The 18,287-nt window shown below is 41.5% G+C and overlaps 1 protein-coding gene across 3 annotated transcripts in view; it reads right to left on the minus strand.

Moving 5' to 3' along the window:
* The window catches only part of ablim3 (actin binding LIM protein family, member 3), a 43,795-nt gene that overhangs the window by 8,399 nt on the left and 17,109 nt on the right, over window positions 1-18,287 (minus strand). Inside the window, exons 3-14 of one of the 3 annotated variants that reach the window (XM_018675491.2) lie at window positions 15,512-15,695; window positions 11,941-12,056; window positions 9,268-9,394; window positions 8,964-9,057; window positions 5,348-5,435; window positions 5,124-5,182; window positions 4,944-5,015; window positions 3,074-3,235; window positions 2,039-2,068; window positions 1,759-1,885; window positions 513-608; window positions 94-144 (exon numbers count right to left, since the gene is read on the minus strand). In XM_018675491.2, the coding sequence (XP_018531007.1) occupies window positions 94-144; window positions 513-608; window positions 1,759-1,885; window positions 2,039-2,068; window positions 3,074-3,235; window positions 4,944-5,015; window positions 5,124-5,182; window positions 5,348-5,435; window positions 8,964-9,057; window positions 9,268-9,394; window positions 11,941-12,056; window positions 15,512-15,695 (1,206 nt within the window). The remainder of the gene's footprint in view (window positions 1-93; window positions 145-512; window positions 609-1,758; window positions 1,886-2,038; window positions 2,069-3,073; window positions 3,236-4,943; window positions 5,016-5,123; window positions 5,183-5,347; window positions 5,436-8,963; window positions 9,058-9,267; window positions 9,395-11,940; window positions 12,057-15,511; window positions 15,696-18,287) is intronic. The other 2 variants (XM_051072195.1, XM_051072194.1) reach the window with 2 other exon arrangements.

The following is an 18,287-nucleotide window of genomic DNA, read 5'->3' on the forward strand; positions in this document are numbered from 1 at the left end:
GTCAGTAAAAACATCTACACTGAGTACTCAAGCACAGCATGACTAAACTGACAGGGGGACAGGCAGGCTAAGGCGGGGCTAACTGCACTGTACCAGTTCTCCTATAGATGGGAGGCTTCCTGTAGATGTTGGGGTCCCCTGAGGCTGAGGAAAGAAAGAGGAGATGGAGAGGTGAAACGTGGAGGAGCGATAGGAGGACAAGATGTGAGTTTCTGTTGGGGGGGGGGGGGGTGTTGATGGGACGAAGGAGAGGAGGAGGTGGAGGCAGTAAAGGAAGGTAAAATAAGTTAAAGATGCAGTATGAGGAGAAGAATATGCCAGAGCAATTATGTGCGGTATAAAAATACGACACATTTTCATACCCCCTCATTCCCACGGAACTTAAAATGACCTTTCTGAATGATTTGCATTAGTAGATAATGGCTGATGAAATCTTCCCCATGCAGTAAAAAAAAGAAAAAAAATATTCTATGAGATTGCGAGTAGGGCGATGAGGAGATGAGGAGTCCTACCTGGTACATGAAAATGTTTAGGGGGCTGGTTTGTGGTGGGTGTGCTTGACCGCCCCTCTTGGCCGTAATAAGGTGAACTCCTGCCACTCTCAGAGCCTGCAGCCAGCCACAGCCAATCACAGCAAAGGGAACATGAGCATGAAAGAAGGCCTCAACACATGCAGATGAAAACTAAACAGCCCTAAACATTCATCCCAATTACAAAGTGACATTGGAGAACTTTTCCAGTGGTGTAATGACGAAAGGTTATTGACTTGCCTGTGGTTATTACAGAGTCAATGCACATGTGTAAGAGTTAAATGAAAGGACAGCCAAGGAGCAACTGCAGCACATGAGATAGCCAAACAAGTATTTTGAAGTGGAGTGAAAGACATTCTTTCCTAATGCAATGAATATTTTGTCAACACTGATATTATATGAGGGCATATTTGTTGTATATATAATAGTGGTGATGACAAACAGATGGAAATGACAAGCAATTTGAGCTCCATTAAAGGAACAGTTCGATATTTTTGGGAAATATTTGCTTTCTTGATGAGATTTAGATGAGAGGATCAATACCATTCTCATGTCTGTACACTACATTTGAAGCTACAATGAGCTGCTAGTTAGCTTAGCTTAGCTTAAAGACTGGAAACAGGTGAAACATGCAGCCTGACTCTGTCCGTAAATAACAAAATCAGCCGACCAGCACCCTTAAAGCTAATTGCTCAATACTTTTCATCAGATTTTTCAATCATACAAAAACAGAAGAGAATTCAACATTTTACAGAAATTACTGTACACAATGATTTTTTTGGCCAGGGACAGTAACTTCCTGAAGTCTCCACAGGTTGCCTGGCAACCTCACAGTGACTATTAGACTTCAGAGGGGTCGTTTTTTTGTCCTTCAAACAGACCCAGATTAGCTTCCAGTTGAGTTTCCAGTCTTTGTGCTAAGCTAAATTAAATGGCTGCTGGCTTTAGCTTCACACTGAGTGGATGGATATAGGAAAGGTATTGATCTTCTCATCTAATTCTCACTAAGAAAATGAGCGTATTTCCCACAATGTTGAAATAGTCCTTTAAATAACTTCAGTCAAATAAAATAAATCCCAAAACTCAAAAACATCCTTAACCATAGAAACTTCATAAGTACTTTAACTTACATTATGTTCAGCATGATCAACTTGATTCAGTATATTCAGTTGATACTAAGCTCAGAGGTTATAAGCGGACACCTATGAGTGAATGCTATATGACTCACCAGGGAAGCCATAGTGCTGGGGAGAGCGAGGCATGATGGGTGACATGCCTTGACGACTATATGTCGGCGAGTCTATATAACCTGGACTGGAGCACCGCCTCTGCTTCATATCCAGGCTGTCATAGTCCTAGAAAGACAAAGGAGACAAGTGACAGGTGAAAGAAGAGCAGGGGGCAACAGGGAGACAAATAGCTCAGTGACAGGACAAAATTACAACAGTTCACTTGTTTAAACTTGTTCTAAGTGCTCTGCTAGTTGCACTGGGAGGAAGAATGCTTACCTGAGAATAGGGAGAGAGCGTCCCAAGTGACTAGAGAATCAGTAGAGAGAGAAGAATTATCATTTGTAACTGTAGAAGAAGAAAAACCATATATCATTTTTATTAACAGTAGGGGTGGGGAGCAGCCACATAATTATTTTAAAGACTGTTAAATTAATAGTTTGACATTTGGAGAAATAAGCTTATTTGTTTCCTTGACAAGAACTGGATTAAAACTATCCATACATAAACCAAAATGTAAAAATGTCAACTTGTGATTTTACCGGACATTAGGTGCTGTAACTATACTTGCTTGGGCTTAGTTAGTGAGATTTTTTTAAATTATGGACAGAGCAAAGGTACCTGTTTCCACTTAGACAGATATGATAGTTAAATATCAAAGAAGCATATTTCCCAAAATGTCAAAATATTTCATTTGTAATGAGCCACTGAAACTTGAACCAGAAACTAAAATAAATCGTCTGCACAAAATCCACCAATCTCTAACATCAAACAAATACTACAAAATGGCACTTCAAGCTCATTATTTTCAATTTTTACAAGATTTCAGTGAAGTTTGGTATCCACAAAATGCTTTTCACTACTGCGAAAGGACAAAGTTGACCATGTTTTACAGTAAACAATAGACTTTTGTTAAGTTGGTAGCTGGGTAAAAGCTTCTAGTAATTGACAGTGATGAGCTCCTGATTATGCATTATGAGTCCCTTGTTGTAAGTCAATAAAAACACCAAAAAAGATATCTAAATACTTCAGTAAATGGTATCCTTGAATCCAATTTTCCATCCAAATTTCAAAATTAGTCGCTAATCAAAATAATTAAAACAAATATCAATAAATCTCTGGATAATGTTCTTTTTGTAAAATCAAAAAAGAAAACCAGGAGCCCAACAAATACTACTCATAATATGACTGAGGTGTTGTGAAGACACACACTTCTTATTAGCACAGCTCCATCTAAAATCTTAACAAAGTGTTTCTGAACAGTCATTGATGAGGTCAGTGCTAAGTTTGGCCTGGAGTGTGTGGCAGCAGTACCTCCCCATAGCTGTAAGTGTCTAGCCTGTCATCAGAGGTGTATCTGTGGTAGGGCTGGTATGAGGAGGATATGAGGTCTGGCTGTTGGACCTCGTATATGGCCTTGACCTTTGGCAGGGCAGCTAGGTCCTTATAATCTAGGATCTCATTCTCCACTCTGGCCTGGAGAGAGGACACACACATACACCCACCAAAGACAGAGACAACAGCAACAAGACCCAACATCAAGACCACATTGACGATGGTACGGTAACAAAGTAGAATGGAAACTCCAGCAGCAGATCATGCAGAGGTGAGAGGAGGGAGAAAGTGCTGATGAAGCACACACAGGTCTGCACATGCACATACATTATGCGTGTGTGCGCTCATCAAAAGTACACATGTGCGCTGCAGAACCTGACAGCAGTGTAAGTTGTTGACCTTCAGGAGCTCAGCATGTGTGAGGAAGAGAGCAGAGGAAGGAAAGATGACTAGAGAGAAAGAGAGGGAGGGATAGAGAGAGAGAGAGGAGACAGTATGGACAACAAGCGTGCTTACACTGCATTTCTCCCTCATCCATCACCTTAAACAGAAAGGTCATTGATTATGAGGCGAGAGCAGGGCAGGGCTGAGCAGAGAGGTTGCACGCAGACAACCTCTGACATGCTAATACCGCCGACATGCAGCAACACTCAGCAGGCTGCCAAGTAGCACAGTTGGACCCTGTTCCACATCTGGTTGAAGCTTTGTTCAGAGATGGAACAGGTCCAACTCAGGAGTGACAACCTTCATGTAAACCTGGCATCTGCCCAACTAGATTTGCATGTCAAAACATGTCTAGATGAGTAGGTTAAAATTTAGTTTAAAATGTTTGGATTACATATAACAAATTTTATTATTTCTATATTCAAGGCACCTTATTATATACTAAAAATTAAATTAAAAAATTAAAAGCCTTTAAAACTGTGGCTTCATAATTAAAAACTATCAATGCATATACACCACATAGCTGTCTTCCTCTTTATTTAAATCCTAAGGAAAACCAATGAAAGTAAAAAGCCCAGGGCCAAAACCCTGAGGACGACCATCCTGCAGCCAATGTGTGTTAGTCTTGGTTTAATAAGAATAAAAAATAATGTTTTGGGGGGGTTTTTGCACTTCAATGAAGCACCTTAATGTGCCTTGATTTTTTGTGATTTCATTCTCTTTATCATGGACAGTACTTAGCCTTTAGGTGTATACCTACTGAGTACCTACTTTCCTCAATGGATGTTTGATAACTTTCACCTGCTGGTGGCACTAATTTCAAATTAAGGAGTCGCCAAAGTCATTAGGAGTCATCTGCTGGGGACTACGAATGTCTGTACAACATTTTAAGGGAATCCATCCAATAAAGAATTTTCAGCCTAGACCAAACTGATGGACCAACTGACAGTCTAACATTCCTAGAGCCACACTGCTAACATGGCTAACGTGGTTTTTTGACTTGCAAATCACTATATCAGTGCTTTCTAGGCACTGATGACTTAAGATGGTCATCACAAATACTATGTACTAACACATTATATTGTGTTAGACTTGGTTTTTGTGATGTGCATAGGTGTAATTTCTTGTTGAAACAATTTGTCTCATTGTGACAACAAGATACCCTTATGTTTTCTTACATATTATATTAACTCCTGCCACATTACCAATGAGAACAGAGTAGGTTGGACATAGACAAGTGAACAGGCCAAGGGAGTGAGCAGGTTCTCAGGCTGGTGCTTTAAAACCATTCAAGCCTGTGGGTAGTGCTCGTGTTTCTGGTGTGGCAATTGTGCAATTTTAGGGGAAGCTCAGTGACAGCGGCAGCTACAAGTGACTAAAAGCTGCAGACTTATAGGTTACTTACACATATAACCCTGCTGGGAGAGCCTATTGAGGAGCCTGGTGGAGAGATGGAGGTCTCTGACAGGCGTCTGTGCTGTGAGGTACAAACAGACAAAGCCAAGTAGGGAGGGGAGAAAGCACACAGTGAAGAAACTGCAGTTTTCAATTTAGCTTAACATTTTCATTGCAAACTCCATCTCACCCTGAGTCTCCTCTCTGCCCTCGCTGCCTGCTTGCATAATGGGTGCCACACCTCACATCCTGAAGAAGAGCGAGAGACAGACAGATTGGTGTTGGGTGTTCCCAGATGCCATGCATTCGTCTCCACTGACAACTGTACTCCACAGTATGTGTGTGTGTGTGTGTGTGTGTGTGTGTGTGTGTGTGTACATGTCAGTGTGTGCATGTATTGGCGTCAAGTTTCACCTGTCAGGTACATTTCCTCTCCCTCTTTGAACATCATGTTACAGCGGGCACAGCGGGCACAGGTCGGATGGTAGTGTTTCCCTCCTGCCTGAGAAGAGAAGAGAAGAGGAGAGGAGAGGAGAGGAGAGGAGAGGAGAGGAGAGGAGAGGAGAGAGGGTGTGAACATATATTATCATTATAAACAGGTTGAGGGCTAATCTACAAATGCACCCCCCACCTTGAGCAGGTCATCGTCTCCATATGTTTTCTACTGTATATCACCTGACCACGTATTGCCTCATAATGTATTGAGACATCATTGCATAGCCTGTGGTTGTTTCATCAGCATGCAGCAATCACATGATAGCAGCCACCACCCATTCTCCCCCATGCCATAATTAGAGCAAAGATCCCTGTAGGTCAGTCACATGAAGAAGAGTGTTGGAGTGTGCGTTTGTATGTGTGGGTGTATGTGTGTGTTCTCTGAAGAGAGAAGGAGGGAAATAGGTGGCCATGTAAGTGAAGGACAAGAGAGTGCAATACGTGTCCTTGGACATTCAGAACACCACCAAACACGTGTGGTGCAGGTGAAATGGACACATGAAATGATGCAGTATGATGTCATACCAGGCCAGGACCCTCCATTAATCCAAGCCAGTTCACGGTCCTGATGTTTCTCGCGTGTGTCTCCATGGGAGTTGAAGACTGAGGCGTGGCCCCGTCCCATCACCTCTACCTTCTTCTGACACACCATCAGAGAATTTCTATTTATAGAAGCACTGCTGACATGTGGCCTGTGTCAAGGAGACCTGAAGTTTCATCTGAACACAGCTAGCGCATGTGTTTGATGTGTGTGGTGGTATTATGTCATTTTACACTGCTCTGACTTTTCCTCCTTTCATAAAACGGATACCTTTATGCTATCAGCAGGAAATCGGGCCTCTGATGAATGTACACTCTCTAAGAACTAGCAATGTATGATTCTTAATTGTATCTGAGCTGCATCTGAACCAATCCCTGCTCCCTCTCTGTCTCAGGTTACTCTGAAAGGAAAACCAGGAGAGGATGCAGCATTTCCGTCTCCTGCTTTCCGAGCAGGAGTGCGTTTACCGACCGTGGTCATAAGGTATCAGCTTAGCAACTGCTGTTATCATTTCAAATGAGGCCCTCATTCTCTCCAGTGGCATTAATAGGCTGCTATATTTATTGGCAAACTAAGACACAGAGGAAGTAAGGAGAAGAAGTGAAACTAAAGAAAGGAGGGTTATACGCTCCTCTGTCTTCCACTTCCTCTCTTTATGTCTCCCTGTCTCCACTTTCTTTAAAACTACTCATTAAACTAACAACCTTTGGCTCTGGAAAGTTGGACTGAAGAGGGACTCTGTGGAACGAGCCTAATCATCAAGAGAGACATTTATCAGAATTTTCAATGTAGGACAGAAAAGAAGTTCAGTGGTGGAATGTAACTAAGTACATTTACTCGAGCATTGTACTTAACTACAAATTAGAGAGTAGTTACTTTACATGTTAAGAGTTTTACACAACATGAATGAAAAGCCTATAAAACACAATTTGTTATGAATTAACAACTACTATACTTAACTACTACTACTACTACTACTACTACTACTACAAACTACTACTGTACTTGACAATATACAATATATGCAGGTAGAGCTGAAAAGATTTGTTATTTGTTATTTATTTAATTTATAATTTATTATTTAAATTATAAATTATTTTGATAATGGTTTGTGTCATTTTAAAGCAAATTCCAAACATTTCATGGTTCCAGTTTAGCAAATATATGGACTTTGTCTTTCCCTTTAGATTATATTAATCAAATCAAATCAATAATAAATATAAATAAATAAAAAGTAGCCATAAACATAAGTACTATACAAAATATATTACATTTTCATGAAATGAAACAATAACATGACAGACAGCTGAATGAACAAATGACTGTTTTGATACAAAGATTAATTGTAACCTGCATGTGTCTTTGGAATCACACTTTGTATCCTCGTGATTAAAAGGAAATATTGTTTCTTCTTCAGCTCCCTGACCTGTTGCACTCATAGCAGCATCCTGCATTCAGTAATGTTATGTCTCTGCCAGTTATGTGTTAAATTGATGAAGGACAGTGGTTAAGGATAAGCAGTATAGATAATGGGTGGATGGATGGATGGATCTGCAATTCCACTAACACTAGAAAAAGTGGCGATGAAGAAGCTATCGGACAAACTATGAGAACACACAGGCAGCACAAGCACTTTCATAAAAAGATACTATCATCAAGGTGGTAATGATGGATGTAAGGAGAACAACACTAAGTGTACATGACAAAGACAGGAAGATTCCACTGCTGCTAAAATATTTTTAGTCAAAATGTGTAAAACGTAAACACATTTGCATCAAAAGACTAAAAGCTAAATTTAAAATCAGGAGCCAAAATTAACATTGGTGATCGAATTCATGTTATTCTTATCCTAAATGTACTGTGTACTGTATGTCTGGGAGAGTAAGTCCTCTGGTTCAGACTCCCTGTGTGTCAAATCAGTTGCGTGCTGCATCTTAAAGAAGTGCAACATTATGATATCAAAATTTGACAGGAGAAAAGACTGAATGCCATGCACGCACGCGCACACACACATGATCAGAGAGTGTGAGAGAGAGAGACATAGAGAGAAAAGAGAGAGAGAGGGAGACTCACAGATAAAGGCTGACATGTCCCCATGTCTATAAATAGCCCAGAGAGGCTGACAGTCAGGAACAAAGCACTTTACACCAGCCATTCTGACAAGCAAAGGAGCACAGAGACAACAAGGCCCTGCGTGTGTGTGTGTGTGTGTGTGTGTGTGTGTGTGCGTGTGTTTGTCTGGCAAAGTTTTACTATGTCCGCTCCCTTTCCCCCAGTCCCAGATGACAAGAGACACCCTCCAGAGACTCTTCCAAAACATTTAATTAGCATCTGCACTTTATCACTCCCCTCATTATTTTCCCCTCACTTCCCCCTCTGTCCATCTCAGCTCCGTCTCCTCTGCTCTCCTCTACTCTCCTCTCCTCCTCTTTCCGGCGCAGACTCCTTCTTCCTTCTCTTTTTAAAATTGCTCTGGCATAAGAGCTCTCAAAACACAAATGTGCATTTTTACTGCTGCTGAATTTGTTTTCTGTGTCTCCCCTCCTTCCATCTTTTCCCCTCACTCTTTACTCTCTGATCTTTTTATAACTCCCCTTTCCTCTCAGCTCCTTACATCTCAATCTTTTCTTTTGCCTGCCGTTACTGCAGGTAGGGCCTGTGTTCTGTTTCAACTGTGGTGTTAGGAGGAACGGTAAAATGGTGGGTATGGGCTTCTGTTTGACCATGCTAACACGCTGCTGCTGAATTTGTTTTGGTTTAGTAGAGCAGGACAAAATTTTTATCACCCCCCAATCTTAAGTCGCTCACTCCCTAAAGCACAGCGGGGCTTAAACTGAGCTGAGGATAAGAATGCAACTGTTCATTTCTGATAACGCTGATTACACCCAGTTACCGGAGTCAACTCACAATTTGGGTTTATGTATTGCTGCAGATTTCTGTGCAGCTAAATCTCTTTTAGTACCTTCTCATGTTGAAATCTGGTACTGTTCTCACCTCCAGAACCCTTCCACTGATGTATCTGTTGCAGGTCTCACATTTCACCCCATACTGGGCGTGGTAATCTGCCTCACAGTATGGCACTCCATCCCTGTAACATAGAAAATATAATTGAAGCTGCTGTAGTGTGCCAAAGTGTTTGCCCTTTCTAGAGAAAAACTAGATATGGAAAAAGTGTAGCTTCTTTCATCAAAAACAAACACGGCAGAAGATGTTTTCAATTTGTATGACTTTTCTGAGCGAGACATGCTTTGAGACGTTGTGTTTCTCTTGATGTTCTTTTCCCCCTTTACCCACTCACTTGCTGATGTACTCTCCGGTGAGAACCATGTTGCAGGTCCGACATCTGAAGCAGCTGACGTGCCACTGTTTCTCCAACGCCAGCAGAGACTGACCCTGCTTGATCTCGGCTCCGCATCCAGCACAGTCTGGAGAAAAAGGCAAAAAAAAAAAAAAGAGTGGAGTGTGCAAGAAAGAAGAAGGAACGAGACCAAAAAATGAATGGGTGAAGAGAAGGATTCAGAGAGAAAGAGAGAAAAGAGGAAATGTAGGAGAGGTAGAAGCACAGACAAAGAGAAATGGAGTGAGCAAAGGTATAATTGTACATCTTTAAACACCTTCTGTGCTCCTAGTGTAGTTTTCTACCCCTTCGGCACAACCACCTCCTTAATCAATAGCCGGTCTAATGTGGGATATTGCAGAGCTGTGAGTCCTCTCAACTGTAAGCACTGTTAAACATGACTGAGTGCAGGCAGGAAGCAAATATCACTGTAATAGCCCCAGGGCTAAAACAGTTGCATAAAATCCCCCTAATAAGAGACATGTATGAATCTCTCTCTGTCTCTTTTCCTCACACACACACACACAGTATACAAGCATACTGTACATTCCATCTCCCTAAGAGAGACGCCCCAGCAAGCGTTATTGACCACCAAATGCACAGCAGCACCGAGGCTGCAAATGATGCATGGCTGCAGAGTGTCAAAATGCTGGGAAAAAAAGGGTCAGCGCTCCATTTGTTTCCATTTGGAAGATGTTTGGCTCAACTTAACCTTTTCTGACCCGGTCTACTGCCCCTGAGAGGAGCCTGGAGGCACAAGGGACCACTCCATTCTGCCCTGTCAGCCAAGACAAACTGTGTTTTGCAGTTAAAAAAAACTGCAGTGCATTCAGTCAGGGTTTCCGCAGTCCAAATAAATCTTAACTGTCATTCGGTGGTGATAGTGCTGAGTCTGTGTGGCCGGGATTTCAGCTCCAGACTGTTACTGTGCACAGCTGATTTTCTACTGAGTCATGGTACAGTTCCCATTTTAGCCACCAAATGAAATCGGTATTAGATCATCTATAATTATGTAACAGAGCTTGTGACAAGAAATTATTAGGTACATAATAATTCACAGCAAAGGAGAAAGGAAAGGACAGAAAACTGCTTCTGCACTGTTGTTGCATTTCTAGCCACACTTTGGTCTGTGATGATACAGCAGGTGTTCTTATTTGTCAAAAGTAAAGTATTACATCAGTGAAAGGATCTGGAACAAGTTTTAAAGTTTTAAATTGCAGACATCAGCTAAACAAGCAGTAACTTCCAGTGATTGAGCTGATTGGGTTAGCTTAGCATAAAGACCATAAAGATTAAACAGCTATCCCTGCTCTTTCTGGAGGTAACAAAAAATCAGTTTCACCAAAGCCCCTTAAAAGTTTTACATCTAAGTTTTTCAAGCAATAAGACAAATGACATATAGCATATTAACTACGGAGCTTTAGAGGCACTAATAGGCAGATTTTGTTTCCTCTGGACTGAGGATTCTTGCCTTTAATTTTCAGCATATAGGTGAGATGTAGAGTGAAAATGTAGGTGGAGATTACGGAGAATGACATGCAATAAACGTCCTGGACTGAACTGAAACATGTTGCTATGTATGAAGTATACACTTCAGTGCCCCTGATGTAAAATTTATAACGTGGAATGATAAGTATTCCAGGTAGTCAACTAAGCATTGTTAAGTCTAAACATCCTACATAGCATATTTACTACATTCAGAGTTATTTATCCATATTGAAAAATTTCCATACATACTTTAATTTTTTTTTTTTTTTCAGGTAGATAAAATAAATAAATAACTACAATTCTCGAGTTCATCAGTGCATAAATAGGCAAACTTCAATTAATGTTTTGCACCAGGTTATTTAAATGCCTCATTCTCAGACCTCAAATCCCCTCAGTAATAATTTTGCACTTGGCAAATGCATTTCCTTCCACTTTTCCACACCAGGCATATATTTGCATCCTTAAAAATTCTTCTCCTTTCACAAAATTACAGAGGAACAGGCTGTAACAGCTAGTGCATTACATTTATTGTCTGCACTCTGTGTGCCATCTCATAGACTGCCTCCTCATAAGACAGAGTGATGAACATGTACCTGGGGAGCCATTTGGATTTTATTCTCCTGAATGGAGCGATCTGGGGAGGACAGTTATTCACTGCCTCTCTACCATCTGTTATTACTGCACAGCCAGTGAGCAGCAACCCGCTGTCTGTATGCCACACTTAACAAATGATTCACTATCAATCACTATTGCTCTATTGTGGGACAATAATTTGTCATTTTCCTGCTTTGTACTGAGAAGGAGCGGGTTGTGCTGCTCATACCTGTATAATAACACATATTCACTTCATTAAGTAAAGGAATGTGTGACCAGATGTGCATATACATAAAATATACATAATACATAAAATCCTCTATTCTCTGCATGTTTTGGTGTTGACAGTAATGAATGAATGATGTGTCTGTTTGTGTTACATAATTCTCAGCTGGCAGATCAGCTCGACAGGTCAGACCACTGATTTGACAGACACTTGATTAGCTAAATGAGCTAAATGGGCCTCATGGACACATCCTATTAGACTCAGCGCACTGTGGCGACTGGTGGCCCTAAACAGAACGGACAGAGCGAGGCGGACGCTGGACTTACGGCTGGGCCCATGGATCTTGATCGGTTCATTTGACTTGACGAGTGTGTGCGAGCACTGCTGGCACACGCAGTCCTTTCCACTGAACGTCACTCTGTCTCCGATGGGGAAAGGTTTACTGAGGAGGGAACGGAGAGAGTGAGAGAGACAGAGAGAGAGAGAGAGAGGGAGAATTAGAAAAGCAGTGCACAAAAAGAGATAAAATGCCTGCGGTGATTCTGTGTGTTTACATTACACCCAAGTGTACACATGGTAATAACAAATGGGTGCTGGCAGGAACATGATTGGGTGACAGACAGGCCATAATCCCGCTGACACAAGCTGAACACAGCCTGACATCCTCTATGAACCTGAAAATACATTAGTAAACAGTTGAGCCGACGGGTTAATAGGACGTTGATTGTTGCAGGAGCACCTGGCTGCTCTGTGATTAAAGAGCTGATAATGTGCCGCTGCCACCGGCGCCTAAAAGGAAAACTGGCTCTCTCAGTGAGAATGAAAACTTATTAGGGAGACTGTGTGGAGTGCATACTGATCTTAACCGCTTCTTTCTCTCTAAATCTGTCCGCCCACTTTGCTCCTTTGCCTAGCTCACTCCTTACACAGCTGGTGCCACCAGGTCACAGTTTTCTTCATCGCTTTAAAACCACACAACAGTAAAGAAAAGTAAATACACACACATGGAGACAAGGCAAACAACAGGATAGCAAAGCAAAATTAAATTTGCCATATCGTGGTAGACTATTTTGTCTCTTCTCTCTTTGCTTTTTGACTAGACAGATTGATTTCTTTATGACTGAGGAGGATGTGAGAATGAATGGGGAGCTAAAAGGCTTAGGGAAGGCTGTTTAAAAGACATAGATGGCAGTAATCCTTTTACTCCCCCGCTGAGGCCTGGAGCCGGAGCCAAGACCCAGAGGGAGGCTAGAGTCTCCAGCAGTCAGCACACAGGAGTGCACTGCATCCGTGTACACAGTCTGAGATGTACAGAGTCAAGCATGGATAAAGGCTTGTGCAATATATACGGTACACGCAGCTCCCTAGAATGCATGTTTCTAGGGAGTTAGGGTTTTTTTTTTACAACTGTTTCTGTCTAAACACGAGTGTATGTGGAATGAGCTGGCACATACAGTATTCTAGGTTTGCTCCTTTGTGCTTTTATATTATTCAAAGATGGACAACGTCCATACATAAAACAGAAAGGACAGACAAGTGAGCACAGCAGATGAGCCAGCAGAGGCATTTCAGCACACAAATTATTCAACAAAGGCCCTGGTAAATACTGACAGGGACACAAGTCAATGAAAACTGATAAAGCCTATTATTTATTTAGGCTTAATTTTAATTTCATCCTTCAGTCGGTCCCAAGGTTAACCATCTGTTCACAAAGTTTTTTGATTTTAATTTCACTGACGAGCTACACTGAGCAAAAAGCCAAACACAGAAAGCTACAACTGTCTGATTTTGATACATGACCCCTGTTTTCGAGGTTTGTATCTATGTCCACTTCCAAGCATGGCAGGCTAAAATCTTATACACGTAGCACCTGATCATAGCTGTCACACTCTTCAGTCCAATCTATATGCACAAAATGCTGTGCCGGTGCAGAAAAGTATGTGAGTCTGTGTTTGACCTTGTCTTTACCTGTGTGTTGCTCTCACTCCCTCAAGACACTCTTGCCTTGTCAGCCTTTCTCATTGCTTTAAAAATTTACTCTGTTTACATATTTAATGCATGTTTTTTTTTTTTTCTTTAAAACTGGCCACAGAAGTAAAGCTATTTCTGGCTTTAGTGATATGCCCTCTGGCTTTGATCACAGCCACTTTTTTTTTTTTTTTTAAAGAAGCAAAAAGAAAAGTGAAACTTGCAATCTGCCTTCATTAGAGCTGACGCTGCGATGACAAAGAGAAAGAGGGATGATGATAAAGACATGAAGGAAGACGATGGGATGTGGATGATGATTAAGTAGCAGGAAGATGATGGGAATAATGAGGATGATGAAGAGGAGGTGGGGGGTAAGAAGAAAGACAGGAGGCGAGGATGGAAGAGGGAAAAAAAGAGGATGTACAAGGAAGGACTGTGAGCAATGTGACAGAGGGCAGACGGAGCAGGAAAGAAGAGATTCACCCTTTGGCTTCTCGCTGTCTCTTCCAGTTGAGTCCACATAAGCTGACAACGCACACACACACACACAAGCACACACACAGACATCCCTGTCAGTGCCAGGACTGCTCCACTGACTGTCTCCGGCCAGTTGGTGTCAGTTCAGTTCTTTTGCCCACGGCTGCTGGGCATGACCGCGTGTTTATCAGCCAATGTCAAGCAGATACACGACAACAGACAAACACTACTCTCCTGCAGGGAGATAGGAAAAGATCACTCTTATGTAAACCTTATAACATAACAAAACAGACAGGGAGGGAGGAAGGAAAGGCGAGCACAAGACAGACAGGTGTTCCCACATACCATGCATGAATATACAAAACAAACAGACTTTTTTTTTAGAGTGAAACATGAAAGAGAGAGAGCGACAAGGAGAGCGAAATGATGAAATAGAGGAGCCAACAGGGATGCTGACTTATAGCTCGTTCAGGAGGTGCTTAACATGAACAGTGATGGAGGTCAGAGGAGAGATGGCCTACTTTTTCCTGAATCTATCAGCGTGAAACACCAGGTCAGCTCTCTTTTTGGAATCGTGTCTCGACTAAGCAAAACGACAGGCTGCTTGAGCTTTCCAATCAGACGTTTCTCACAGACTGTTCTCTAACTGGCCACTTCCACTAATGAATCATCACTTCTGTGCTTCCTCACAGCACAGAGCCGATAACAGAATGGTACAGATAGAGAGGTGATGAAGCACTGTGTACAGTGCATACATATTTACCATATGTAGCCTGGTATGTTTGTTTAGCATCCAGCAGCAGTTCCTCTCAGCTCTATGAACCATTTTAGTGACTTTCAGATCATTGTTTTGGTTTTATGGATGCAACTTTATTGTTTTGGTTCAGTCTCATGGCTCTCATCAACTGCTCAGCATAAAACAGCAACTATCTTGTGGAAACATCCCAGAACATTTAACAGCCAAAGAGCCAGATATCATTAGCAGTTTCAGGAGACCTAAATCGGAGCTAGAAGGACAGGCAACACAGGACTTAAATTCACCTTGTGAAATGCTAAATTTACCGTGCGTTAGCTAAATGTGTAAATTGGCAACTCTCAACATACACTAATTCAAAATAAGACAACAATCTATTATTACCATAAAGCAACCCTGCTAATTGATTTGTGGGAACAAATCTGTATTAACCCGAGATACAGGGAGGATATACCACAGAAATTTTTTTTCATACTGTAAGTCATAGGCCAAATGGCAGACATTAGTGAAACATGTGGATCATTTAGCAGCTAAAGAGAGACGAGAAACAACACCATATTAATGTTGCCCTTGTCTTGCCCAACCATGTGTGCCTCTGTAACCTTGCCCATGGGAGACTGTGTGTGTGTGTGTGTGTGTGTGTGTGTGGTGTGTGTGTGTGTGTGTGTGTGTGTGTGTGTATGTGTGTGGATGTATACCTGCAAACACTGCAGACAAAGCACTTGGGGTGGTATGTGCGTCCCAGAGCAGAAACCACCTCTCCTGTGATGAAGCTGTCACAGCGGTCGCAGCGCGTACCATACAGACGCTGATAGTCTGCTGTGCAGATGTACTCGCCCTTCTTCTGGAAGAAGCCAGATCGTGCAAGATCACAGTTACACACTGTGGAGAGAACGGAGGGAAAGAGTGTGAGACAGTGGGGTTACTTAAAACAGTAAAGCATATGGAATAACCTGTGGATATTAGAAATGCTATTTTTGGCTTGATAAATAAAACAGAGGCTTCCATTTTCCATCATGTGCCCTTAAAATCAAATTCAATAAAATGATACCCAGCAATGTAATGTGTTTTGAAAGTCCTATTTTTCCCTGTTTTTTCTTTTTTCAGTCTGTGCACCCTCCTTTTTTACCTGTTTGTGTGTGCACTGGTGCTTGTTTATGCTGTGTGTATGTTTGTCTTCACACATGGCTGCTGGGGAAGTTATTCAGCTCCAGACAGTGGTGAGCCAATTTGCTCTGATGGGAATATAATGATATAATCAGTGGAAAAGTCATTTTGTGCTAAACAATGTGAAGAAGGAGACAAAACAACAGACCACAAGTTCCCGGCATCATCAGAACATCGACTACAGACTCATTATATACCAATGGGGAAGACACTGAGATCATTTGCTGTGTATGCATAAGGTGAGTGTGCAGTTTGTGTACTTGTGTGTTTGCCTCTAAATTGTATATTCTAAGCAGACGTGTGCTACAGCACTTTGCCGTGTAACTGAGAGTGAATTCCAGTGGGTGTAACAGTATAGCTAAGAGGCGTTTTCACGGATCAGTGGCTGGTGTGGTTGCTGGTCTCTGGTTTCTACCCAGTCTCTGCGGTTTACCAACAGGAAGAGTTGACAGTTATTGTAACCTCCAGCTGGAAAAAATGCAGTGACCTGACAAACATGGCACTAATGAAGGTCACATGCTGTGTAAAACAAATTCAGATTTCCACACGTGCACATGTATAAACAGTCGCATTTTTTCAAAGGTTTGTCATTTGCTTTTTAAAAGCAAATGACAATAACTTGAAACCAGCAACAAAAGAAAATAAACCATCACTGCTGGCTCACTATGAGGGCATCATAGTCTTGACCCAGTGATTACACCCCTGCAGTGACAATGGCACTGTAATTTTACAACTACTATTATCACCACTACAATCATCATGTACAGTAACAGCTCATCTGGTAATGACACATGCACCGACTGCCCGGTTCTACCCACCAGAATAGGTGGTTGGGGTTTGACATTTTGGGAAAATATTCCTCCAGCAGCTGGTTAGCTTAGCTTAGCATAAAGACTACAGTCAAGGGGTCTCAGTTAGTCTGGTTCTATTTACAAGCCATGAAATCAGCCAAAAAAAAAAAAAAAAAAAAAAAAAACACAAATTGTAGAAGTTATACAAATTAGATAATACATATATTGCGTTAACTAGCAAACTAAGCAACCAGCAGCAACTCCACTCTTTATGCTAAGCTAAGCTAACTGGCTTCTACCACCCTCTGTATATGTACTTTACAGACATAAGACTGGTATCAATCTTCTCACTTAACTATGGGTATTTCCCAAAATCTCCAAATATTCCTGTAACGCTGCTTCCTTTGTTAAGATTTAATGTTATCATAGGGCGATAAAAGAAAAACAAGTATTTGGTCCAACACAGTGATCTACACTGAACTCAGAGAGTCTTTCCTTTATGATTAACAGACACATGGCTTTCTTTAGCCATGAAGAGAAGATTCTAACTGTAGGAACCCACAGATCCTCTGATAAGCCTGCAGGTGAAACAGGAAGTGATGGATAAGACATAAGATCCAATGCTTTAAGCACCAGCTCCTGGTAGACAGACACACAAGACACTGGAACCAGACAGCAGAGAACAGAATAACCAAAGCAAAGTTTGGACTACTGAGAGTACAACTAAATATTGTGTACATTCTTGTACCTGACAAAAGAAGATACTATGTTTCCTGTAACACAGACAATACAGACAAAACTTGAGGGAAGTATTTGTACAGATTTGGCAATGGCTGAACCTGCATGCATCATATAATTTCCCTCAACTGTTTGAATCAGATTTTTTCCAGAAAATGGGACTGTAATGAACTTAAAACACACACACACACACACACACACACACACACACACACACACACACACACACACACACACACAAACAGCAACAATTACCCCTGAAAACATACACTGTTTCCATGCTGAAGCCAAACCACTAACCATTATTTCAGTAAATATAATCTACAGGGAAAACTGCTAATCACAAGGTTAACAGTATCAGGTCCATCTGACAATACTGAATGGAGCTTGCAATACACTGCCAGCAAATGAAATGTGTAAATGATGCAGTAAACATAACAAATCGTCAATCTGCTTATAGTGGAATGAAGCACTTCGAAAACCAACAACATACTGCCAATAAATGGCTTCATACTGGTCATGTTACATATAGACAGGAGCTGCTGCCACAGGATATACTTGGCTCCCTATAGCCACCAGACTTCAGTGTTCGCTGGCAGGCTGAGAGTTCAAAGATACACAGACACAGACAGACACACACACACATGCACATAAACCCTTCAAAGGGGCTCATTTAATCTCAAGCTGTTTATGAGTAGAGCATATTGACTTAATGGTGTAATAAAAGATCAATGGGCCCTCACTTAAAAACAAAACAATCTCAGCTCCCACCGGAGGA

Source organism: Lates calcarifer, linkage group LG8 (assembly GCF_001640805.2).
Source record: "Lates calcarifer isolate ASB-BC8 linkage group LG8, TLL_Latcal_v3, whole genome shotgun sequence".
Classification (NCBI taxonomy): Eukaryota; Metazoa; Chordata; class Actinopteri; family Centropomidae; genus Lates; species Lates calcarifer.